The 25,981-nt window shown below is 41.1% G+C and overlaps 1 protein-coding gene and 1 long non-coding RNA gene across 10 annotated transcripts in view; one reads left to right on the forward strand and one right to left on the reverse strand.

Annotated features, from left to right (window-relative positions):
• The first annotated feature begins 3,293 nt into the window (after positions 1–3,293).
• The window catches only part of ANKRD26 (ankyrin repeat domain containing 26), a 57,539-nt gene continuing 34,851 nt past the window's right edge, over positions 3,294–25,981 (forward strand). For 5 of the 9 annotated variants that reach the window (XR_014172557.1, XR_014172558.1, XM_081928894.1 and 2 more), the window contains exons 1-17: positions 3,298–3,776; positions 6,523–6,637; positions 6,858–7,031; positions 7,968–8,074; positions 9,309–9,446; positions 9,795–9,937; positions 15,033–15,066; positions 15,148–15,211; positions 15,663–15,723; positions 15,830–16,029; positions 18,281–18,416; positions 19,955–20,016; positions 20,695–20,770; positions 21,068–21,112; positions 22,172–22,357; positions 22,835–22,887; positions 24,764–25,789. Coding sequence is in view for 7 of the 9 variants with exons in the window: in XM_081928894.1 (XP_081785020.1) it covers positions 3,517–3,776; positions 6,523–6,637; positions 6,858–7,031; positions 7,968–8,074; positions 9,309–9,446; positions 9,795–9,937; positions 15,033–15,066; positions 15,148–15,211; positions 15,663–15,723; positions 15,830–16,029; positions 18,281–18,416; positions 19,955–20,016; positions 20,695–20,770; positions 21,068–21,112; positions 22,172–22,357; positions 22,835–22,887; positions 24,764–25,789 (2,880 nt within the window). In the remaining 2 variants the exon portion in view is untranslated. Of the gene's footprint in view, positions 3,777–6,522; positions 6,638–6,857; positions 7,032–7,967; positions 8,075–9,308; positions 9,447–9,794; positions 9,938–13,354; positions 13,406–15,032; positions 15,067–15,147; positions 15,212–15,662; positions 15,724–15,829; positions 16,030–16,109; positions 17,114–18,280; positions 18,417–19,954; positions 20,017–20,694; positions 20,771–21,067; positions 21,113–22,171; positions 22,358–22,834; positions 22,888–24,763; positions 25,790–25,981 lie in introns of all 9 variants that reach the window. The other 4 variants (XM_081928900.1, XM_081928897.1, XM_081928896.1 and 1 more) reach the window with 4 other exon arrangements.
• LOC309379677 lies at positions 12,389–13,373 on the reverse strand. Its single transcript, XR_014172588.1, has 2 exons — positions 12,810–13,373; positions 12,389–12,654 (listed from the first exon to the last, which is right to left on the reverse strand). It is a non-coding gene; the product is annotated as an uncharacterized lncRNA (long non-coding RNA).

Below are 25,981 nucleotides of genomic sequence, written 5' to 3' on the forward strand. Positions count from 1 at the left end.
CGGGTCATGTGGCCAGCATGACTAAGCCGCTTCTGGTGAACCAGAGCAGCGCACGGAAACGCCGTTTACCTTCCCGCCGGAGCAGTACCTATTTACAGTGGTGCCCCGCAAGACGAACGCCTTGCAAGACGAAAAACCCGCTAGACGAAAGGGTTTTCCGTTTTGGAGGCGCTTCGCAAAACGAATTTCCCTATGGGGTTGTGCCGCAGAAAGACTGTAGCTGGTTAAGAGAGTCATGGCCTCAGAAACGTTGAGAACCTCAGCTATAGCAAAACGTACTACATCACTTTTCCCACTAGATGTCATAGTAATATAGCTGTAGAAATGTTATCTTAAGAAGCTAGGCTGATTTTCATGGGTAACACTAAAAACAGGATTGCAGGTGTGCAACTTCAAGACCGAGCAATAAGTGAAGGGGATGCTTAATGTTTCTCCTGCCTTCACCTTCTCCTGAAATCTCACTGCTTTCTCCACTGTGGATTTTTATGTGTCAGTATCAAGAGCATTACCTACAGTGAAGACTTTCATTAATAATGTGTTGCTATAATTTGGCTCCGACACATTGTGGAACTATCAAAACTGATTCTTTTTTCTGGTTCTCATAGCACACTAGGAAGTATTGGGTTGAAATTAAATAAAGGGACATCTACGAATGGGGCAACTCATATTTATATTTTGAACTGATGCCTGTGCCCTCCTTCTTTCCCACTACACATAGTGTACGAACACATCATTTTCAAAAATCCAGCCAAATTGTAAGTATGCTCCCAAGATTCCTCTGATATATATAATCTATGAGCAAAACAATGAGCAAAAGGCAAGCAAGGTTCAAAGCATCATAACAGGGCAAAGGCAGCCAAGATGAAAGCCATTCCGGGAGATTGATTCAGGAGAGCTAAACAGACACATTTTTGCATGGACGCTATATTTACGCTACTTATCTGCACATGTAGTCCAAACAGGAACAGAAGCAGCCCTGTACTCACCTTCACCTCAGAGTAAGCCTTGTGTAAAAGTTCTGCATTGCTTAAGCTTCATTTAAGCTCCACATTAAGATCTTAAGTAGAGATAATACTTTGGCCACCTCATGAGAAGAGAAGACTCTCTGGAAAAGACCCAGATGTTGGGAAAGATTGAGGGCACAAGGAGAAGGGGACGACAGAGTACGAGATGGTTGGACAGTGTTCTTGAAGCTACGAACATGAGTCTGACCAAACTACGGGAGGCAGTGGAAGACAGAAGTACCTGGCATGCTCTGGTCCATGGGGTCACGAAGAGTTGGACATGAATGAATGAACAACAACAGTGATATATAAATCACTTTAAGCTGTGTCAAAATTCACCATTATAATAATGTTGTCAACCTAAATCCACATACTTCTTGATGTCTCTTTCTCTGTGTGTTCAGAGCAAAGTCATCACAGGTAAGTTCCAAAAGGAGACCCCAGGTGATAGATGGGGTCTTCTATATCAATTCTGGACTTCCCACTAGGTCCATTGCTGTCTTTGCTCTCAAGGCACTGAAGGGAGAGAAGTGGAGATCAAGGGCTTGGTTCAATGGGTAACTGAGAGGGCTTGGGTGAGACACCCATGAGCCTCAACATGTCAGGCTGCCTTGGGACTTTTGTGGGTTCCTCCAGATCTTTAGTTATAGTGGGGGTTCTCTATGGGCTGACAAGCCTCTTCCTCAGCCGAGGTCTCCCTGGGATCCTGATAAATGCTCCCCAAAGCACCTGAGATTAATCAGAATTAGAAGAATCTTTACAGTATTTGCATCAGCCACTAGCCATAGCAATAAAATGTACTGAAGATAGAGGTTAAAAAAACTTAACTATAGAAAATACATTTTGGGGGCTTACATTGATAATAAAATTATAGATCTTATTCTAATTGCCCCCGGTTAAAAACCTTGCAGTTTTTGCTGTCACCTTGTTATGTACTGAGTTGAATAGGATCCAAAATGCAGCAGTCTGATTGGTCCTAGAACAATAGGATTCAGAATGCAGCAGTCTGATTGGTCCTAGAACAATAGGATTCAGAATGCAGCAGTCTGATTGGTTCTAGAACAATAGGATCCAGAATGCAGCAGTCTGATTGGTCCACAGGAGCCACCAAATCCAGCTCCAGGTGGAAGTGAATCCGCAACCTGATTGGCCTACAGGAGAATCCCGGAATTAGCCAATCACGTGGGGGCCCACTGTGTAAATAATGTATATAAAGCAGACATTCTGGGGGAACTTTAATTCCTCCTTACCACTATAAACTGAATAAAGAGCATGAAATCCACTCTCGACTCTGAGTACATTTCCCTGGCGACGAGGATGGGATCCCGCTGAGCTGACTGCCACACACAGCACTGCCACCTGCCGCACCGCTGCCTTGCAGTACACAGCAGTACAGTGGTACCTCGGGTTAAGTACTTAATTTGTTCCGGAGGTCTGTTCTTAACCTGAAACTGTTCTTAACCTGAAGACCACTTTAGCTAATGGGGTGTCCCGCTGCTGCCGCGCCACCGGAGCACGATTTCTGTTCTTATCCTGAAGCAAAGTTCTTAACCTGTGGTACTATTTCTGGGTTAGCCGAGTCTGTAACCTGAAGCGCATGTAACCCGAGGTACCACTGTGAAAGAAAGGGTCCCAAACAAGACAAAGGCTCCCAGGATAGCGACCTGTGGATGTTGCACGCTGAAAACGCAGCCAGTGGAGGCTAGCAATACAAACACAACGTAGGAGTGGGCACAGCATAGCTATCAACTTTTCCCTTTTCTTGTGAGGAATCCTATTCGGAATAAGGGAATTTCCCCCACCCCCACCCATCTTCCCCCCTCCACCCCTAATGTTTTTTTCTCCCCCTAATGTCTCAACAAATGAAACGGATTTGTAAAAATGTTACATGGAAAAAATACGAGAGACATTACACATATTTCTGTAAAACAAGAAAATCTTTAATTAAAAAAAAATACTCAAAAAGGTAAAACGTTGAGAGCTATGGGGCACAGTTGTGTGACACAAAGCACATAAAATAAAGCCACAGAGAGTTTTTGCCACGCGTGCAGTCCTCCTCATTTAACCCTGGGGCAAACCGAGGCTTCGCACGCAACGCACGTGGCAACCCAGCCACGCGCACTGAAGAGCGGCTGGGAGGAAGAGAACCCGAGGAACTTCCAAGGGCAGCCGCGCATGCGCCGTTTTAAAAGGAAGAGATCTCGCTGCCGGAAAGCCTTTCTCCCCGAGCGCATGCGTAGCTCCGCCCTGAGGAAAAAGCCGTTGCCTTGGCGGCGAGCCGCGCTTTCCTCGCCCCGCCCACCGTCGCGGTTCTGAGGCGGCGGTTGGCGGCTCGCGCGGGCGGCCTTCTCCTCCCACCCCAATCCCCAGTTTAGCCAATGGGCCGTTGAATGTCTGTCAGGGGCCGCTTTCGTTTCCCGGCGAGAGGGAGTCCAGTCGGCCGGCGGCTGCGCCCCCCAAGAGCCCCGCCGCCGCCGCCCCGCTTCCCTTCCCCCGGCCTCCGCCGACAGGGATGAAGAGGCTGAAGGGCATCTTGAGGCTCAAGAAGAGGCGGGCGGCGGAGCAGCAGCCGGCGGCGGCGGCGGCGTCTAGCGAAGCGGTCGGCGAGGTTGCCGTGTCCGCCTGCGCCTCGTGCCTCGCCAGCGATGGCGCCTACGTGGTGCGGAAGAAAGAGTTGGGCCAGCTGCACCGGGCAGCGGCCGAAGGGAGCCTGGGCGACGTGCAGCGGCTCGTGCAGAGGCACGACATCAACGAGCCGGATAAGGACTCCAGGTGATGAGGGAGAGCCGCGGAAAAGGCACCCGCCCCTACCCGAATCTGAGGCTTCTTGGCATTTTATTATTATTATTATTATTATTATTATTATCATTATTATTGTTGTTTCGGGAATATAGCACCTCCTCCTCCTCCTACACGGTTTGGCTCTCAGCTTGGCCTGCTGCTGCTTCCTTTGAAGATCCAGTGGCACCTTGGGTTACAGACGCTTCAGGTTACATACACTTCAGGTTACAGACTCCGCTAACCCAGGAATAGTACCTCGGGTTAAGAACTTTGCTTCAGGATGAGAACAGAAGTTGTGCTCCGGTGGCAGCGGGAGGCCCCATTAGCTAAAATGCTTCAGGTTAAGAATGGACCTCCGGAAGGAATTAAGTACTTAACCCGAGGTACCACTGTACAGTCACTCCACTGTATCTTCACAGTAGCCCTGTGAGGTATGCCAAGTCGAGGGTGAGTGAGTGACAGTATCCCAAAGCAAGGAATTCAGTCCCCTCCTAGGTCGGTGCCTGGCCCTGAACCCACTGCATTCTCATCCTGATTGCTTTTTCAGTGGTTCAAAGATCCATAATAATAATTTATTATTTGTACCCCGCCCATCTGGCTGGGTTTCTCCAGCCACTCTGGGCGGCTTCCAACAAAGACCAAAAATACACTAAAATGTCACACATAAAAAACTTCCCTGAACAGGGCTGCCTTTGGATGTCTTCTGAATGTCAGGTAGTTATTTATCTCTTTGACGTCTGATGGGAGGGCGTTCCACAGGGCAGGCGCCACTACCAAGAAGGCCCTCTGCCTGGTTCCTTGTAGCTTTGCTTCTCGCAGTGAGGGAACTGCCAGAAGGCCCTTGGCGCTGGACCTCAGCATCCGGGCAGAACGATGGGGGTGGAGACGCTCCTTCAGGTATACTGGGCCAAGGCTGTTTAGGGCTTTAAAGGTCAACACCAACACTTTAAATTGTGCTCGGAAACGTACTGGAGCCAGCTCCTAGGGGTTGAGGACACTTTGGCCTCCCCCCTAAAATATTTGAGGGGGCCATTCCTCATCTCCCCAATACTTTATTCAAGTTGGCACCAATTGAAGGAGTGCCAGGTGATATATGCAACAGTCACTGTATTTTCACAGTAGCCCTATGAGGTAGGCCATGTCAAGAGCGAGAGAGAGTGATAGTACCCCCTAAGCAAGGAATTCAGTCTCCTCCTTGGTCGGTGCCTGGCCCTGAACCCTCTGCATCCGAATCCTGGATGCCGGAGCACTTTTTCAGTCGTTCAAAGATCTGTAGGAGCCAACTCCTAGGGGCTGAGGTCACTTTGCCCCCCCTAAAATATTTGAGGGGGCCAGCCCCCACCCCCATGTTGCTGGGCATGGCTATTCAAGTGATGTGTGTGCACCATGTCTTGTTAATTGATTATGCGGGGTGGGGCTTACCTGTTGTCGTCCAATATTTTATTCAAGTTGGCACCCCTGGAAGAAGGGCAGGGTGATATACGCAGCAGTCACTCCGCTGTATCTTCACAGTAGCCCTGTGAGGTAGGCTAAGTTGAGGGGAGGCAGTACCCCTAAGCAATGAATTTGGGCACCACCTTGGTTGAAAAGTGCACCTTTTCAGTAGTGCACTTGTGTCCAAAGATCCATAGGCGCCAACTCCTAGGGGCCAAGGTCCGTTCGGGCCATCCCCAATAAAATATTTGAGAGGGCCACCCCCCAAGTTGAGGGGCATTGCCATTCAAATGTGTATGTGTGCTGCACCATGTGATCTGTTATGCAGGGCACAGCTTCCCCCCCCCCAATATTTTATTTAAGTTGGCACCCCTGCAAAGATCACATAACACCTTTGAATGCTTAACATCTGGATTTAGGGTGGGTCGGGCAGTTCCCTCGCACAGGGTGCTGAACTGAGGGGGTGCAAGATTGAGAAGATTTGTGATTGGGAATATTTATTAGGGGGTGCCAAATTTTGGGCTCACACAGGAGGCCATATTATGAAAGATTACCAAAGTCTGCCCCTAGCATTACATGAATAGGAGCATAGCTAAACTATGTGTCTTAAAAAGCAGCAGCTAAAGATGCTTCTGAGTAGGAAATAATTGGTCATTTGCATGATGTTTCCCTTACAGGGTAGAATGCAGGGATTGTGTAAAGCAGTCTTGGAGTCTTCAGCCCCTTCAGTACAGTGGTACCTCGGGTTACATACGCTTCAGGTTACATATGCTTCAGGTTACACACTCCGCTAACCCAGAAATAGTGCTTCAGGTTAAGAACTTTGCTTCAGGATGAGAACAGAAATCGTGCTCCGGCGACGCAGTGGCAGCAGGAGGCCCCATTAGCTAAAGTGGTGCTTCAGGTTAAGAACAGTTTCAGGTTAAGTACAGACCTCCAGAACAAATTAAGTACTTAACCCGAGGTACCACTGTACATTCCTTGGGGTTGTTCTTGCCTCACTGTTTTCAGGCACCCGTTAACTTCTTGCAACTTTTTACTTAATAAAAAATAATGTAAATAATGCACTAATATTGACCACGAGAAACAGTAGGTGTGGGGAGTCTTTATTAAGTTGTGTCCATACTTGTCCCGTGAAGTTTAATAACTGTGTCAATCAGGCTTTACTTTTAGGGTTGTTGTGAGGGGGAAATGGGCAAAACCAAAAGTGTAAGATAACAAATATTAAGTCAAATAACACATAGGAAAAAACTTTTGCTGTTCTGAGTGATGTATTGATTGTACTTAATGGTATGCCTTCCAGAACACCTTTGCATCTTGCCTGTGCTGGTGGATATACAGATATTGTTGCTTTCTTGGTAGGCAACAAATGCCAACTAAATTTCCGTGATAATGAAGGGAAGACTCCATTAATGAAGGTATGTATGAAGCAGTAATACAATACCACATTCTATAAATGCCATATCTAGTTGAAAATGCCAGTTTAGTACCACTTTTTTGTTAATGACAACCATCAACAAGTTAATTATTATAAAGTTAAAGTTATTTCTTCATGTTTCATTAAATTCTGTCAGCATTAAATATTTGTTTGTATTAACATAATTTGTGGGCCTAATTTCCTTTCTTTAATTGTTGCAGGCTGTACAATGCCAGCAGGAATTTTGTGCAATTTATCTGCTTGAGAACGGAGCAGACCCTAATATTGTGGATACTCACAGTAATACTGCCCTCCACTTTGCTGCTGCTAATTCTGGTATAGCTATTACAAAACATCTCCTTAAATATAATGCTGATATTGAAGCACAGAATGAGGTAAAGTAAAATTAGCTGAATACCATAAAATAATTTTTACTTCTGAATGCTCTTTTGAATGTTAAAAAAGTTTATTGAATAAAAATAATTTTGCTTATGTTGTCAACTTGCATGCAACTTGTCTTTTGTGGCAAGAGAACATTGTAATGAGTAACTTTTGTATATTACCCACCCATCCCCAATCAACAAGTGCAACATATACAATTTACCAAGCATTCATGTGAAAGCATAGCATGCTGGATCTGGGTTGAGTGAGATATTATTCAAATTATTCCCCCTCTGTGGGAACAGGAAGGAGAAGAGAGAGACCTACTCAGAGTAATTAGGGGGTGGCGCTGCCCTGTCCTGCCGTTGGTTACCGAAGTGGGAAGAGAGTAATTCAAAGAAGCCTGAAGCGATCCTATGTGCACCTTGTATAGTACTAGTTTGGGTGCACAAAGCCCCAGAGGCCTTTCTTAAGGTAGTATTCTTCAATGAGACCTGTGAGTATAGGGTGATATATTAATTTTAATTATAATATAATATAACATAGCTGGGAACCATATTATATTATATTATATTATATTATATTATATTATATTATATTATATTATATTATATTTATTATATTATATTATATTATATTATATTATATTATATTATAATAGGGTTTCCAGCTGTGTTGGACTTCAATTTCGGTCATCCCTAGACAGCTTAGCAAGCTGTTGGGGATGGTGGGGTTTTTGTTCAACAATATCTGAGAACTCTGGATCGAAGAACACTGTCTAAAGGAGCTCCCCTCACCTTCAGACTTGGAGTTCTCCCACCTTACTTTGTGCAAGCTCTGTTGGAGGCAGACAACTTTGGTCCACACACAAATGTCCTCAAGTTCTATGGAAAACAGTAAATATGTCTGTATTGCAAATCTTGTCTGCTAATTCAGTTTTATGCTTACAGGATGGGAATACTCCTCTAATTGTTGCTGTCACAGAAAACAATCGAGAAATTGTAGAGTTTCTTTTGGAAGAAGGAGCTTCTGTAAATGCCACAGATAATTCAGGAAGGTACAGTCTGGCACATTTATCTGATTTAAAGACTTAAGGACTATTTCTAAAGAAAACTGTTGCAGTTTCTGTCCCATGAATTGTAATATATGAAGAGACTATGGGTTGTATGCAAGAAAGTAATTGCACTTGCAGAACTACTTCTACTCTTGCAACAAAAGTTCTCCCATCCCGTGCCCTGTAGACCCCCCTGCAATCTGCTTTGAAGGTTCCTCCAACCCTTTGGAGCGGATTGAGGTAGGGTCTGTTCTTAATAATTGCCAGCTCTCCATGTTTTTATTCTCGCAGTAGAATTTCACAACCTTTAACTAGCATGCTAATGTGGACAAAGGCTGCTGCAGTGAATAGACTTTGAATCGTATTCTGAAATGTTGCTTTGCTGGTGTAGCAATATAGTAGCCTAATCTTGATCTAATCTTGACCAAAAAAAGAGAATATCTGCATGGAACTTCCTTCCTGTGCTGCCCACCCTTTCATGTCCCTGCTTTCTTCTTGACTCTCATTTCCATGCTTCCTACTCCGTCCTTTTTGGCAACCTGCTTTACACCTCCATTTACACCTTCACTCCAGTCTTGTAATGTGCTCTATGTGGGGCTTCCCTTGTGCCTGATTCAGAAGCTGCATTTAGTGCAGAATGGTGCAGCACAGTTGCTGATAGGCGTGAGACCTTGTTAGTATATAACACCTGTGCTCAGATTCACACTGGTTGCTGATTTGTTCAAGCCGTTACTATTAGTATATAAAGCCCTTAGGAACTTGGGACCAATTCACCTGCAAGATCGCCTTACCTCATATATGCCCACTTGACCAGTTTGATCGGCGGAATCAGCACTAATACAGGTGCCACATAATACATGTTCCACATTTGTAAAATCAGTCTTTTGGTGTGGCAGCATCTGCAGTTTGGAACTCCCTGCCTATTGATATCAGGCAGGTGCCCACCCCGAAACACCAGATTCTGTGAGTATACCCTGACTACTAGTGGCAGGGATTCACTAGTGGTAGCTTACACCTGTGCTGGATTTAGATAGGCACAGTTGAGAATTCTGCAACACTGGTCCCACTCACTACTGGCAGAGTTTGACAAACCTGGGGGGAGGGATGCCTTGCCTTATCTACATTATTTTCAGTGTAGCAGATCTTGGTTTGTATTGTTCTGTTAACCAGCAGTGGGTAGAAGATCTAAGTTAAATTCATCAATAAAATTCAGCCGTTCTTGCCCTTTCTGTTTCAGAACTCCACTGTTGACTGCTGCTTCTGAAAAAAACCGTGATTTAACAAACATTCTTCTTCGACATGGCTCAGATGTTTTTCATAGAGATGAAAGTGGATGGTCAACAAAGGATTATGCTCTGAATAGCGGAGATCCCATGTAAGCTTTTATTTCTAACATTTAAGATTATTCATTGACCATAAAATAAATAGGTTGAATCTCTTCAATCATTGCTGGAATGAAAATATCTATTTATCTAGCTACATACATACACGCGCGCACACACACACACACACACAAATAAATAAATAAATAAATAAATGGATCAACTGTTATGTGAGAGTGGATCTTTAGAAAGTCAAAGACCCTTGCAAAAGTTAGGGTTTTACTCCTTGAGTTGATGTAAAACTGTTCTTCTGGTTTGACCTATGTTCTTAATCTCTTCATGAAGAATCAATTGTTTGTATTGTCATGATTTGTAAAAATTATCTCCCTTCTACCCCTTAGTCTTCTGCAATATGTATCTGAATTTTCTAACTACAAAAATAAAGAACAGAGCTCTGGAGATCAAAAAGTCTTAACTTTATTGAGCAGCCCAGAAAAACCTGGATATTCTGGCATGTTGGGCGCACCAGCTACAAACAAAGAAGGTACGATTTTATATACTAAAACAAGAGAATCTCTCCTTGTTCCGACATGGAATCTATGCAACTGAAGTGATCAGGCAAACTGAAGCTACCCTTTCTATGTTTCAAGTACCCAACTGGCAACTAATAATAATCACAAAATGATGAGAGTTGGAAGGGAATTTGAAGGTCAGTTAGTTTAACCCCTTGTTCATTGCAGAGTAGCCACATTCCTCATGGCTTCTGTGTGCCCCCTACTAGGGGTTGTTGAGTTTTCATCCTGAAACATGCCTGTACAGTATGTTAATATAGTGCAGAATGAGTGTGTGTGCGTCTAAGGATTTCTTAAAAGTTTATGGCACCTGAACAATTCAGGCTTTAGGCTACTGCATTACACTGTAGCTATATGCAAACTTACATGTATGCCATATTTGAGGGGCTAGAATAGAACAGCTTCTATAATATTGCAGTTACTTTGTGTCATTGGCTGCTTAGTAAAAAATATCACATTTAAGAATTAAGTTTATACACACACTTTATAGAAGTAATTAATAAGTATGTGTCCTCCTAAACCCTCATTGTAATCCTGAACTTAATCATAATATCTCCCCCAATGGGGAAAGGGGGTGGGTGGGACTTGGGAAGGGGTGGTCAGTTTGGAGAGAAGCAAATTCCATGACAAGGTACAAGAATCAAAACAGCAGTACACTAGGATTACTTTGTTATTCTTTGAGGGGTGTCTGCTTATTAAAATAAAAAGAAGTTCAGAGTCTTGCAGGGAAGGTTCACTCTTTGATCTGCAAACTTAGTGCATGTGTATATTTACAGAGCTAGGCCCTGATACGAAAAATGATTGCCACAATGCTGCTTTGAAACATTATATACCTACCTTCATGTGAGTCATCATGCTGCAACTAGTGCAACACATCCTGCCTATTCACTTATTTAATGGGTTAAAAGGAAAGATGAGTTACAAGGTCACTTCTAGTTCTGTCATTCTGTGTGGAGGGTATTGCTTGCAAGTTCAGTAGCTTTGGTTGCATGATAGATTCAGTTGCATTTTCTGGTGTACAGAGAAGTCTGGGGCTTAAGTCTACCCCCCTGCCACTGAAAGCTTTAAGGTAGTGGTGAAACTTCAACTAACCAAAACATATGATACCATGCCATATTCATATTGCCTAAATAAAACATTGCTAAGGATGTGGCCCTTAGCAGCTGTAACTTCCCAGCATTTTGGAGCTTAAGTGACCATGGAAATCCCTAAGCATAGCATGTTAAACTGAAAGGGGTGCTTTTGGGGGGCGGACATCGAAACTTAGCTTCAGCCAGCATTTCATCTCATATCTTTATGCTGTCACTTCTGCAGTAGAAACCTAAGAGTCGTGGATATTGACTTATAGTAATATTGTAAATTGCTTCAGGATCCCTCATGGGAAGTGATTCATATATTAAATGATGATGATGATGATGATAGTAATAATAATGTCTCTGAATGCACTGTGGAATGAGAGATGGCAGCTTAATTTCTGGCTGCATATCGAGCTTGCCAACAGCATTCAATTTGAAAAACAGCCCAGGGTTCTCACAATAGTAGTATCAAAACAGCCAAACGAACAGTGCTCATAGAAAGTAGCTACAAGCTGGTGAATCTAGGTTGGATACGTATTTCTGTAACCATAATTATCATAGTGTAAACCAGGGGTAGGGAATCTTTTCGGGTCCAAGGGTTTCGTTTTCTAATGTCTAAGCTCCTAGGGGCTGCATATCAGCCATGGTCAGGACTAACATAAAAAAGTGGATGAGTCCCCTGGAACACTCTTATACATATGCAAATTGCTGCATATTCACAAGTAACATGTTCATAACACTTACTCATTCAATCATGCCCACAGCCCTTATACACAGAGAGACATGCACATACACATTCAGACTTACTGTCAACACCCTCTTTACAGTTAGTTAATCTTTCCCTCCTCATCTGTAATCTCAACAAGGATCCTCACACCCTTGCACAGTAATTGGGCTTAAAAATGCTGTTTCGTTGGAGCCATTGAGATAGTTCCCCACCCCCATCAAGCCTAATTAAGTGCTGCACGGGATGAATATTTGATGGCATTGCAGTACATGTGGAAGGTTAAGTTTTACCTCCTCGGCTCTCCTTTTGCTGCACATCTTCCCCTCCTTCCTCAGCAGTTGGGCTTATTTTTTAAAAAACCTTCTGTTGCTCCTAATGGAACAAGCTCAGTTGTTGTGCAGGGGACTGTTGGGGGGCAGACATTTGTTTCTGCATCCTACTGTCCAGGGATCCTTTACATTTACCTTTTTTACGTGTGTGTGTGTGTGCCTCATGTGCCCCTTAATCCTGTTTTAACTGTTTGGTTTGGTGTTTTCCAACTGTTAAAGTTACATTTTCATTTCTTAGGAAACACTGATACAATGTAAGTCTTTCCTTCAACATTGTCACTTTTTTTTAAAAAAAAAAAGAATGATCAGGAAGCTTCCTGCCTGTATATATAACAAAACTGAATACTAATGTGTTTATTATTAAATGATGTTTATAAATTGTTCTAGAGTAAGTTTGTAGCATGAGAGAATTTATTTTGGTTGTTGTAACATACCGTAATGCTGGAAAGGTCAGGAGGATTAGCTAGGCCCACCCACTTTGTATCCTGAGAAGCTGCAATCCTATACAGTGCTCATTTAACTGGCAGTGAGCCTCATTTATCTCAGCTGGACTTATACTGCTATCTTAGAAGCAGTGGCGTAGCGTGGGTTGTCAGCACCCGGGGCAAGGCAAGTAATTTGCGCCCCCTAACCCGTGGATTTGCGCCCCCTAACCCTAACCCCCAGATGTTGCGCCCGGTGCGGCCGGGCCCCCCTGCACCCCCCACGCTACGCCACTGCTTAGAAGTGCCTCCTGAGAAATAAGACAAGAATGTTAGCATATTCATCTCAATACATTAATCTATGTAATCTACCAAAATATGTAAGGAGAAAAAACATGCTTTCACACTTGTTAAGACCAGCTCCAGATTCACCGGCAAATAATGCTAAATGGAATGGAAAACTTTCATGCCCTGTATTGGTAACCAGTCTATTTAGAAGGCGGGGGAATCATATCTATTAATGTAGTGATCAGATACAGTATTCCCAAGCAGAGAACTAAATGTATCAGCTACATCTTTCCAAACTCCATTTTTTTTATCTCTAGTTGTGTCTTTGATCTGTTATGAGAAGTGGGGAAATCCAAATATCTGAGTGTGGGAGAGAGTTGGATGATTTGCCTTTCTTGAACTTGAATTGGTGGTTTGTTTTTCATTGCAGCATACTCATTACATTGAATAACTTGTTAGTTTATATGTGTATTTGTGTTTCTATATTTGTAATCGTTTTATGAATTCACTGTTTTTATCTATTCCTTCCATGCCTTGGCCTAAATAGATAGACAAGTGCACCTGACACTCAGTCACACAACAGGAGATTCAGGGAAAGGTATAACAGTCTCCAAGGGTCAAATATGTAATGATTCATTTAGATTTAGATTTTTAATTCAGATTCCCTGCTTTGGTTTGTGCTTACTGCTTCTAGAAAATCCGTAGTACATAGTTCAATTGTAGCAAGCTGATGTGGAAATAATGGCCAAACTAGATGATGGGTTTGTGTGTGTCAGGATTGAAAAATATGGCAACCAAGGATGGATGCTTAAATCCTCTCCCCCTGCCATAGTTGTCACCCCCCAATGGTTTTCCTCCTGGAGAAGAAGTTGCTATAAGCATCAGTTTTATCTTTCATGGACTTGGGTCTGATCAACATCCCCATATCTGCAATTTGTTTTAAAATGCAGAAATGCGAAATGCAATTTCTCATTTTACCTATCATCTAATTTAGCCCTTGGTATCTTGTTCTCTTCAAGAGTGAATGATTTAGAAGCGATTGTTGCTGTTCTGTGCTACTTGGATCCACTGTATGCTAGAGCTCCCATTGTGCACATGATGGGATTGTCTAACCTTCACAGAGAATGTTCCTCAGGCAGTGAGGAACTTCTCATCCATAGGGTAATGGCCTTGCTTAACTAGAGCTCACAGTGTTACATGTCAGCAGAGGTAATTTGGATGAGTGAATTGTATCTTTGGTCTCTGAAAGTTGTTTCTCCATGCACTATCCAGTGTTAGGATGTGGGCTGTTTCTTCTGTGTAGCTTCTCATTCCTTTTCAGCCTGTTATGGGAAGTGACATTCTTCAGTCTCCTTCATTTATCTATTGGGAGGGGGGAGAGAATTTCCAGAGTTCTCATGCATGATGAACAAGCTCAGAAGCTTCCTTTGCAGAGAGCTGGAAATTTAGGAAAAGTACTTTGCATTTCCTACCCACCTCCTGCCCCTGAAAAAAGTAAATTTGGAAGGCAATAGGGTTGACGATGGTAGAACTTCCATAAACCAGAACTTTTTGAGCTTTGGATAACTCTTGGGGAAAGCCCTGATTTATTTTCCCTCAGAATTTCCCAACTGAGATAGTGTGAGTGCTCAAAATTACTCCCAACATGGAAGGTGGCTTGTGTGCTTGTTTTATTGATTGATTTTTTTAAAAAAAACTCTGACCTGCCTTTCAACAAGGCCCCAAATACACATTGAGGCATCTGTGAATGTGAAACTTTCTTGTACTTTGGCTTAAAAGACAACTTCACAATTAAAATAAAGATAAGCCTATGGAGCCATTTTTTTACATTGATGTAATCAAAAAGCCACGACTTTTAAAGGACTTTTAAAGGAGTTGTGTTTACATAGGTCCTTCTATTCATGCACACTTGTATCCATGTATATTGTTGATTATGGATTTATATGCTAAATGGTCGTGCATTTCCACCATTCCCAAAACCATAGGAAGTGATAAGCTTTACAATGGGGGAATCTTAGATCCGTGCTTGCTGTTTTTTATTTAGCTAGTGAACATGTACAAAAGTGCACAAGGCAGTTATTTTCAGATTTTTAAAGATAATTTATCTTTGTTCCTTAATATCTTTAGAGATTTGTACAGTTTAAAACATTTTAACTGAAATTGTTCCTTAAAGTTTCTTCATTGTCTTGATTTTTATGTTTTTATTGTGCATGCTTTTTAAACAGTTATTGATGACCATTCCTTTGGAGATTCATTCAGGTAAGATTTTACATCTGCTCTTTGATAAAATTAGTTCTACAAAACTGGATTTTTATTCTGATTTTTAAATGTTCATTTCAGAGATTCTGGAAAAGCAGATAATGACAGCTGGATTTCTTCAGAAGAAGAAGATTTCAGTCCTAAGGTATGTTATAACTTGCAGAACTCAGTTGAACCATAATCTGTTAGACTTGGGTCCACCATATGCTATTGGTACTACACCATACCTCAACCAGTGTGATCAGTGTTTTTTGATCGCTTGCGAGTTTTCTCATTTGCAAACTCTAACTCCAGCGATGTACATAGTTTAAGTACACTTAATTAATATATTGATTATTAAACCCCAGATGGATCGTTTTTATTGTTTATGTAGAGAATTATGCAGAAATTATGGTTTAAATAGGCTGTTTGCCATAATAAACACTGATTGATTGAATGATTGATTGATAACTCTAGTGATGGGTGATTATGTAAAAGTCTTGGAGCTTTCTTCACCCACTGCTGAGAAAGAAACAACATAATGTGGCCTTGTTAAAAATATAATACATGAAGTGTTGCTTCAGTTAAATCTTAATGTGCTTAAATTTTGTTTCCAGAAACCAGAGAAACCAAGTTTGGCTCAGATAATGAATCTTGCCCAGCAAATCAAGAAAAATGGTAAGTGGCCTGTAAAACAGGTTTATTATAACTTGGTTGAGCAATTTTTAAAAATAATTATTTCTCCTGTGTTTAATTTTTTGTGTGTGTTTGTATTTTGATGTAGTAGATGAGAAAAGTAGCATTATCAAAGCAGAACCTATAGCCATTTCACAACAGAATAAATCAGATTCTGAAGCTGAAGATCTGAGAAAGTCCCTTCCTAAGCCTTTGTTCCAAGTTCAATCCTTTCCTCATCCTGTTCTGTCCTCACCCGGCTCCTTTTCAAAGTGTTCCCAGATGACTCCCAAACTGGACCCTAAGCAGGTAAAAAAATTAATTTACAAGTTTCAATCTATCATTTGTTTATCATCTGTATTTTTATACCCACTTATGTTTGTATAAAGACAATGAAAATAATCAATCATCAAAAGAAAATATACAAGCAGTATCCATTAATTCCCCAAAGCAAGAATTGAATGATCCAAATGATTCTTCAATCATTGAAGAGGAAGAATGTGAGGAGGAGGAGGAGGAGGAGGAAGAAGAAGACGAGGAAGAGGAGGAGGAGGAAGAAGAAGAAGAAGAGGAGGAGGAGGAAGAGGAGGAGGAAGAGGAAGAAGACATGGAAGAGGAGGAAGAAGAGGAAGGAGAGGAAGAGAATGAAGAGGAGATAAAGGCAGAAATGGAAGATAACTTCAGTGAAGAAAAGGAGAATAATTTTAGTGAACAAAACATAGAAGAAAGTTTGGGCAAGATAGAAAATGTGAAAGGGGAATATTTTGAAAAACCAGAAGGAAGAAAATCTATTGCATCCAGTGAGCTTAAGCAGGAGGGAAATGCTTCTAATAGTAATAGTGAAATAGATTTACAAAACGGAGGACTGAAAGAATCTGTTGGCGTCTCTGTGTCTTTTATTGATGGGCAATTTGAGCGTTCAGATGAAAATAGAGCTATTAGCAGTGTAAATAATGAACTGTCCAATTGTTCATTTGAAAAAGAAAAAAGTTCTAAATATGAAGACCAATTGCAAGAAAATGAGAAAAACTCCAATATTTCACATGAGAGTCCCAAAAAAGTTTCCCCCTCATCTGAGATTTTTGAAGCAACCAAAGATTGTACAAAAGATGCATTTTCATCTCCCTCAAACAGTTGCCATGATAACGGGGTAGATTCAAACATGGGTGATGACATTGAAAATGTTGATGATCCTGAGTCTGAGACAGAACTTGAAAAACACAAATCTAGAAAACAGAATTCCAAAGATGCTGATCTTTTGGATAATCAAAATATTGGAGAAGAACAATACATGGATTCAGAAGAACTGGAAGAAGCAGTATGTGAACCACTCGTTCAGAAAAGTGAGGATATTGAGGAAGAAAATCTAAAAGCTTTTCAACCTAGTATCAAAGTAAGTAAATATAATATGATGAAAAAAATGTAGTAAAGCAAAAAATGAAAGGTAAAGATGAACTTCAGCAAAGGAATCTGAATTAAAGGTAAAATCTTTGGTTTCATATTAGCCACCCCGTCATTTTTTGTATAACTGCTGTTGGATTACTGCAGGGATAGTCAGCATGGCTAACAGCTAGGGGTGAAGGGAGCTGTAGTGCAAAACAGATTTAAGACGGCTCATTGGCTACCTCTGAACTAGTGTAAAGCATTTTGTAAATGACTGCCCTTAAAAATTGCTTGGGAACTGCAGTTGGTTCAGAATATAGTAGTGTGATGGTTAACTGGTAAGTGCTAGCTTTATTGTATTTCATCAATGCTACAAAATCTGCATAGGCTACCTATGCATAGGTTACCTGCATAGGGACTAGGATACAAGGACAGCTATGAGCATGCGCAGTCTATAAGAACTTCCTCAGAAATCCGTCTTAGGGTGTCTACTCTTTTATAGTTGGTAATTACTGTTTTTTAATTATGAACTGCTTTCATGAGTCCATACAGGAAAAGCACATAGAATTACAACGATAACGGATCAGTAATGATTTATGGTTATTAAAATAATGGAAATGAACTGTAGTTAAAAATAAGTAAACTTTGACAACAGTGGGGAATCTCTAGCCTACGGGCCTATAATTAAGCCAAGCCCAAACCATGCCAACCTGCCACACATCTCATATTATATGTGATGTCAGGTGCGGGCAGGTAAAGGTGTGGCTGCAAATGAACAATCAAGAGTTTTTAATTGTTCCTTGGCAAGTAGGGCTCACTAACAACACCAATCTGCTGACTGGTTTCTGAGAGAACCCTCTTCAGAGTTCTTAGTGATTGACAGATTGATGGACATTTCTCCCCTTATAATACATTGGCAGCAGTCTGAAGCAAGATGTTTCAGATAAAAAGCCATTCTTAGTGTCTCCCACAAGAGGACCCTTGAGTGGTATTTTTAACTTTTCAACACAATCATATATGTACATACTCAGAATTAAGTATCATTCTGTTCAGTGGAGCTTACTCCCAGGTAAGTAGTACAGGACGTCCACCTTAAATCTTACAAAAATGTATTTGTATGTAGATTAAACAATAAGTGGGAAGTTTAATTTTAAAATTAGTACATTCTTTGCATTAGGGAGAATCTTCAGAGGAAGATGCTGAGAAAGAAGATGATGAAGAGAAAGATGGGGGGAAATCAGAAGTTGTTGATAAAAAAAGGATACATATCGCGAGCCCTCAGAATCCCCTGCAAGATGGTGCTGTTAAAAAGGGTACAAAACTCAAATTTTCTTTATCCATATCACAGATTATAATGTTAATATCATTTTGGAATTTCATTTCGGTCACCCGCGTATTTAAAAATCTGAAATACAGTGACTTGTTGCAAGCATTGGTCTCAGTTTGCCCTCAGACAGCCTTTACCTGTGTACCTGTCTACCTCTAACCCCGTGGTTCTCAATGTGGGGCACACGCCCCACGGGGAGCAATTTGGAAGCTTGTTTAGACCAAGTTAATGGTCTTCCATTAGGCTTCCATTAGGCTTCCTCCACGTGAATAGGAGTTCACTTTTTGAATAATAAGAATTATATGTCACCGGGGGGGGGGGTGCATCAGGATTTTAGAGATGCTTAGGTGGGGCATGGCCAAAAAAAGGTTGGGAAACACTGCTCTAACCTGTCCAGGGGATGGCGTGGCCGTCAGCTTCTGCCACCTTGTGTTGCTCTTGTAGAACTCAGCAGAAAGGAGAATGGGAACACAATAAGAATTAGTTGACTGCTTTCAATTGAGTTTAGTTCCACCGACTGTTGGTCGACCTGTCCAATGCCCAACCAGCACTACTGGTTGCAAGTATCAGCAAGTCAGCAGAAAAGCGTATTTATTTGCGGCTAATGCTACTATAACAGCATAATCCTATGCATGTTCTCCTCTAAGACAATGCACTCCAGCTCAACCATCTTGGTCAAAATAAGGATACCTAGACATAGTGACACTCTCCAAATGTCTTTGGCATATGTATTTTATCCTAAAATGCTATGACCACCCCCCTTGTCTATTATATGGCCATGCACTCTCAATGTTCACCCACTTAGATCATAAACATTTCCCTACTCATCCCTGATTTGTTCTGAACCAGGTGCTGCTTATTTCCTGTCTTTACTGCTTCAATCCATTTAAAAATTGCTCTGCCTTCTTTTTAATTTTAAGTCTTAACTGTCTGGTTCCATCCTGGTTCAAGTAGAGTTTTCTCCTTTTGGGCAGACCCAGTTTGTCCCAAAATTTTCTCTGGTGCTAAACAAATCCAAAACCCTTTCTTCCAACACCACTGTCTCATCTGCATGGTTCACCAGTTAAAGCCCATTTTGGACAAATATAACTTGCCATGGTACTCCAATCTCTGGTGACTTCCAGATTGCATTATCCCAATGTATTCTATGCGGGGCTGCCCTAGAATCTACTCAGAAGCTTCAAAATGCAGCAGTCAGGTTACTGGCTGGGGTTCCCTTTAGAACTCATATAACCCCAGTTTTAAAGGAGCAGTATTGGTTGCCAGTTTGTTTCCAGACCCAATTAAAGGTGCTCACATTAGTTTTTAAAGTTGCTTAGGCCGCAAATATCAGAAAGTGTGTCACAATGCAGTTAAACCGATACTGTGGTGAAATGAATACTAGTACTTTCTCTAGCCAAGCAAATGCTCAACTCAGCTTTGCTGCTTTGTCACTTGCTGTGATGGTTTGTCAGCTGGGGCAGCCCTCTTGCTTGTGGCGGAAAATTTCTTTTATAGAGAAAAATCAGTTCTTTTATTTTGTAGCTGCATTGACATTTGGAATGTATGAGGAAGAGGAAGAGGAAGAATCTTCATGGACTTCAAAGGTAGGCTACTTTGCACTACTGACAAGGCTTTCAAAGAAACATTGCTCTTTTGAGCCTCTTCTTGATTTCCTTATATATTATCCCATATGGGGATTGAACTTGCAATCTTGACATTATCAGCACCACACTCTAACCAACTCAGTATGTTCTATACTTTACATACTTACTAAATCGTAGTGCATATATGTGAGGGAAGAGATCATAGGTAAGCTTTGGAAGTGTAACATTGAATAGCAGAATATGCTTTTTAAAAAAAAAAAAAAAAAGTTTTCTTGGTTTACAAAGGTATGCGCAATGTCTCTTTTTTCAAGTTACATTTTCCATAAACTAGTTTCATTTGTTGAGACATGGTAGATGAGTTGCAACCAATGTATCATGGAGAAGCTGCCATACTGAGGTCACCAATAATGGTCCTAGGAAATGTTTGGCTGCAAGCATTTGACCCTGCTTGAGTGAATTTTATTGTATGAGAACAATGGGAGATATGTTAATTTCTATATGTAGTATCCGGCATTCAGTCACAAACCTGCTTTACACCATTAAAATTATTGGTCCAGCAAACTTCCCACAGTGGAAGAGGTGGTCGTCTCACATGAATCTAATTACTTCAGTTAATCATCATAGCTAACAGTCCAATTCAGATGTTTCATCTTTCTTTTTGGATTATCTTTGTTGCAGCCAAAGTCTGATAAAGCTAACTTCAAACATGATGCTGATCTTCAGAGGGCAGAAAGCAAAGAAAAGCAAAAATCAGGTAATGCATTCTATGATAAATTATTTGGAGGAAAATGCACATTTTGTTTACTACAGTCATACCTTGGGTTACAGACGCTTCAGGTTGCGTGTTTTTGGGTTGTGCACCGCGTCAAACTTGGAAGTACCGGAACTGGTTACTTCCGGCGCATGCATAGAAGCGCCAAATTGTGACCCGCGCATGCGCAGACGCAGCGCTGTGGGTTGCGAACATGCCTCCCGTACAGATGACGTTCGCAACCCGGGCGTCCACTGTATCATTTTCAGCTGACATACTTTGTATTTTTTCTTCTTTCAGATTTACTGGAAGAACTTGGACTAGACGCTGCAGATGATCTTGAAGGTTCTTAGTTATTTTTATTTGTGTCATGCACTGATAAAAAAAAATAAACTATCCTATGCTTCTGAAGGAAGAACTTAAGGCTACCATATATTAGCTTAGTCTCTCTCAGGGCAGGTGTCAGGATCAGATCAGCAATAATTCACAAGGTGTCAATGAAGTTAACTCTTTATTCAAAGAAACAAAACAGCTCAGGCCTGGTGAGCACAGGAATACTTCCCAGCAGGTCCTGCCCTGATGAGGCAGTTGCAAGGATTGAAGATCCCTGCCTTCTCATAGCTTCCTAAGTCTCCTCCTTTCCTGGGTCCTCCTCAAGCAATCTGAGGCTCCTTTGTCTTGCCCGTCTTTGCTCTGCCTGCTTCATACCTCTCCAGTTCTGGGAGACCAGGGAGGGGGAGAGCTGGTCACAGCGGGAGACTCCCAGGCTTCTTCAGCATCCTGCTTCATCTCTGCCTCTTGCCCCCCCCCCCCAGCCCGCTTCTGCTTCTGGTCTGTTCTCTGTCTCGGACTCTTCCTGCTCACTAAACCATGTTAACTGTTCAGCTTCTGACACCTCCTCCTCTCCCTCTGACCGCTCATCGTTTTCCCACCAACAATCCCCAGGCTCTAAGCCTTCTTCCCTTGCGGGTTCCCCAGCTGTTTCCTTTCACCACTCCTCTGCATCTAGCTAGTCCATGACACACTGTAAAAAATAAGAGAGGGATTCCCACCATTAAGTTCTTGAGAAAAGGCAGAAAATGTGGCCTTGGTACATTCTATGCTTCCATATACAGATGACCATGTTTCTCTTGTGAGATGCATGAGCAAGTATTGTAAACAGAAGATCCTTGCATAGAGGGCTACCACTGAAATTCCTAAAGAAGAGTCATCCATTTTGCAGAGATGAGTATTTCAACTCTATGGAGCTTTCCTTTGTTCATAATAGGCCATAGATCTTTCTGTCCATAAATTGAAAACATATTAGGTAATTTTGGTCTGTTTTCTAGAACAAGTAAATGTGTCATGGCGTTTCCTTAAATACAATGCAATTTGAACTTTCTAAAACTATTCTGACTTTATCAGATACATCTGACTGGGATTCTACCAGTAATTCATTGAGGACTGTTCCTCCTGCTAAACCGTTTAGCTCTCTGATGCAAGATGATGCATCTCTACTACAATTAACTAAAAATGATGCTGCAAGCAATACCAGTGTTGCTGGAAGAGCAGAAGAGTTATCTGATGTTCGAACAAGAATTGCTTCAAAAGGTAGTTGGTTTCATTCTTTGCAATATTAAGATCTGCTTATATACCAAAGAGCAGAGAAAATGCCTTACAATTCTATTCACAGCTCATTTGATATTTTGTGGGCCCACTTAACAGAGTTGTGGACTGCAAGGTTTGAAACTGGGTTAGTTGTTTTAGTTAGTTCTGGTTCTAATCTATGTTGAAGAATTAATTTTAGTGTGAGTTGGTATTTGGAGGGACGTCCTAACCACATTTTCCTCCCATTTTTTGGATTACTGCTGGAAATATTCTGTCAGTGCTGAGTGCCCTGGAATGTTATTTGATTATTTGCATTGGAAGTCTGAATACTTCTCAGTTTAGTATAGCTAACTTGTTAGGGTTTTTTTTATTAAAAAAACAACTACTATCAAAAGTGTTTATACTATCTGGGTTTTCTGTGGAGTACAGTGAAACAGAAATTATAATAGTTAACACACATTTTCATGTAATATTTTACAGATCAATGTAATGAACAAAAAGGCATGAAAGAATTAGAAAAAGATGAGAACAAGGTAAGTATTTGAAAACAGTACACAAGTACAAATGAAAACATTTGAATACTGAAACTGAATATTGTTTCTTATGTAACTGCAATAATCCTTAAGATTATTATTTTTTAGTTTTTCAGTGATTTTGAAGGTAAATTGATGAATTTGATACCTTCATCATCTCTGCTTCCAAACTCTATGTTTTTTCCTACTTGTTAATTTCAGCCAGATTTCTCATCACTGCCCATTCTCTATTTCTAGAACTGTATTGTGTTTATTTGAATGGGAACTCCCTTAAGGCTCTTGGTTTCTGTGGTCTCAACACATTTATAGATCCTTTCCTCTATGAATGAATAAATGAAAGAGGTAGGGCAAATACAATTATATTTGAAAATATGGACTGCTGCATGTCAAATGTTGAGCATAGGAAATAATTAAAAGCTATGCCACTGATAGAAAAGTGTATTTAGAAAGACGTTTAGCAGCAAAATGGCAATTACTGAGGAATTCAAAGTAATGGGCAGACCTTTGCAGTAGTCTAGCAAATCAATGTTTGTATCATTCTTTCACATGGAATTACTTGGGCGTATTACTTCTTGGGGTCGCAGAAAACCACAGCCCCACCAAGAGAGATTCCCCAGCCTCCATTTTACCACAGAAGCACTTAAACATAGTGTCAAAATTTCTCCAGTAATATTCAAGTATCTTGTAGTTTCGCAAGGCAGGAAGATATGTATTTAGAATAGATACCGAGCACCCTCCAGTGATAGCAAGAAAAAAATTACAGCTCCAATGAATTTCAGTACCCCTTCCTCCTTCGGGAGCCAGATCCAAAAGTGGAGATGTCTCAACCCTCTGTGGACCTGTCTTTGGATCATAATGGTTCTTATTTGTTGTGCATATTTGCCTTTCTATCCTTCCCTTTTGTTGACCATGTGAGAAGTCATTCGATTCTGTGGTTTGTCTGGTTCCCTTCGTCCGCTGTTCTGCCCGACACTTTGTTCTTCTCCCAATCATTCCCATGTCTTTTCTAGGGTCTGTTTCTTCCTGTCTTCAGTGTTTCATCCACTTGTTTGTTTCCTCCTTGTGTTCTCCCCTTGTTTGAGGTTTTTGTATCATTGTTTCCTTAAGGTTTTTCCATGGGTGGGGATAGATGCTTGTTTCACGTGAGCGTTCACAGAGCTGAGCACAGTGTCTTAAGAACTGAACCTTGTCCGAGTTCAACCGTTGCCTCATAATGGGAAAGGCTCTTCAAAAGTCTTGTTTTTCCCATAAACATAGATTGGATCGTTCCCATTACCTGTCTGCTTCTTTGGAAGCTGCACCAGCCCTTCAGCCACAACTAATGCAGTCATTGTTTTCCATTGTTTTGCAACTGGCTATGTGTGGCTTGCACAGATTCCCTGTGATAACCACCAGTGCCAGTCTATGCAAGTGGTGACAATTGCTGAAGTGGGAAGTGTAACAATGGTGTGTGAGGCCTCAGCTTGGGAAGAAGTTGTGACCTGTTGAGTATTCCTATCTATCTGAATACATTAGATTTGCTGAGTTCTAATGGTTTTGAGAGCCGTGAATTCTCAAAAGATTCACAGCTCTTCTCCAGCTTCCTCAGTTATTCTTGCTACACAATAATTGAAAATCTGTACAGGGAATACTTAATATTAATACTTGGATTTTTTATTTTACTTTATAAATCTGTCCAAAGCGATGAGTTTAGTAAATTACACACACACACACGTGCACAAAAGGAAGAAATATATTTCATTTATTATGATGCTGCAGTCCCAACATTTTTGTTAAAAAATAAAAGGCCAACACTAAATTCCTTCTTATAATATTTGTAGCATAATTATTGGTTATCATTTGCTAATTCTTCTTTGTCCATACTTGCTTGCATAAGGATATAAATATAATAGGCACATCCAACTCTATAGAGAAACCACCACCTGAAAATCAGACTGAGAAGGCAGAAATTGCACATAGTTGTGATGAAAAGAAAACGGAAGCAGCTGTTTACAATGCAGAATCAAACAATAAATACAATCATTTGTATTCAACACTCTGGGAAGAAAGATATGAAAAAATGTGGGTTGCAAGTGAGAAAAGGGAAGTCAAAACACATTTTAAGAGCATTACAGCAGAACTAAAGCAGATGTTCGGCGAAGTTAATGGAAATGAGAGAATATGCGATACTACTGAGGAAGGAATATCGCAAGATGGCTTCAGTGGTGTATTAGAGGGTACGAAAGAATCACCGTCACCTCATCTGTCTAAAGGTACCATTGGTATACATGGAAAGAGTGATGGAGAGTCAAACTCTGTGATCACAGAATTGGAATTCAGTACTGAAAACACAATTTTATATCCCCAAAATTCCATTTCTCAGAAGCCTCTTTTTAAACTGTGTAAGAATGAAAATCAGAATATTGAGCAGCATTGGAACACATATGATGAGGCATTGTCCAATAATACAGGAGGTACAAAAGTGAACCTAGGTGAAGAAAGGAGTGACAATACAGTTGAACACTTGGAAAGAAATAAGAGTGGAAAGACTTCAGCTCCAATAACAAGTCCCAATTATTCACCATTGCATACTTGTAAAGACAGTGTTTCAGATGCAACTTTTAAAACTGCAGGTATCAAACAACCGATCATGACGGACGATTCAAACTTACATTTTGATGTAGCAAATGAAACAAGTAGAAAAACTCTACATAGTTTTAAGACTGTTGTAAGCGGTTGTAAAGATACCGACACTGAGATTGGAAATAAAGCGAGAAACTCTGAACAAAGCTTCCATCAAACATCAAAAAAAGAACTGGATAAAGAATTGGAACGTGATGTCGCAAGGTTTAAAAATGAGGTAGGAATGCTGCAGATAGTGTTCCTGGCTTTGGAGAACGAAAAAGCCCAACTGCAAAAAGAGGTAGAGGTGTACCTGCTGCTTTTCATTCTTTGATCTTTCTTGCACTTCAACCATCCTGTTCATTTTAGCTCTTCAGCATTTATCAGAAAGCCCTCTTTTTAAGCTTCACACAATTATTCTTAAGCGGATCACGAAGGAAGAGATATATGCTTTCATTCCATTAGACGATGATTTTAAGAATTAATTCACCAA

The sequence above is a fragment of the Podarcis melisellensis genome, assembly GCF_964234715.1.
Source record: "Podarcis melisellensis genome assembly, chromosome: 10".
In the NCBI taxonomy this organism is placed as follows: Eukaryota; Metazoa; Chordata; class Lepidosauria; order Squamata; family Lacertidae; genus Podarcis; species Podarcis melisellensis.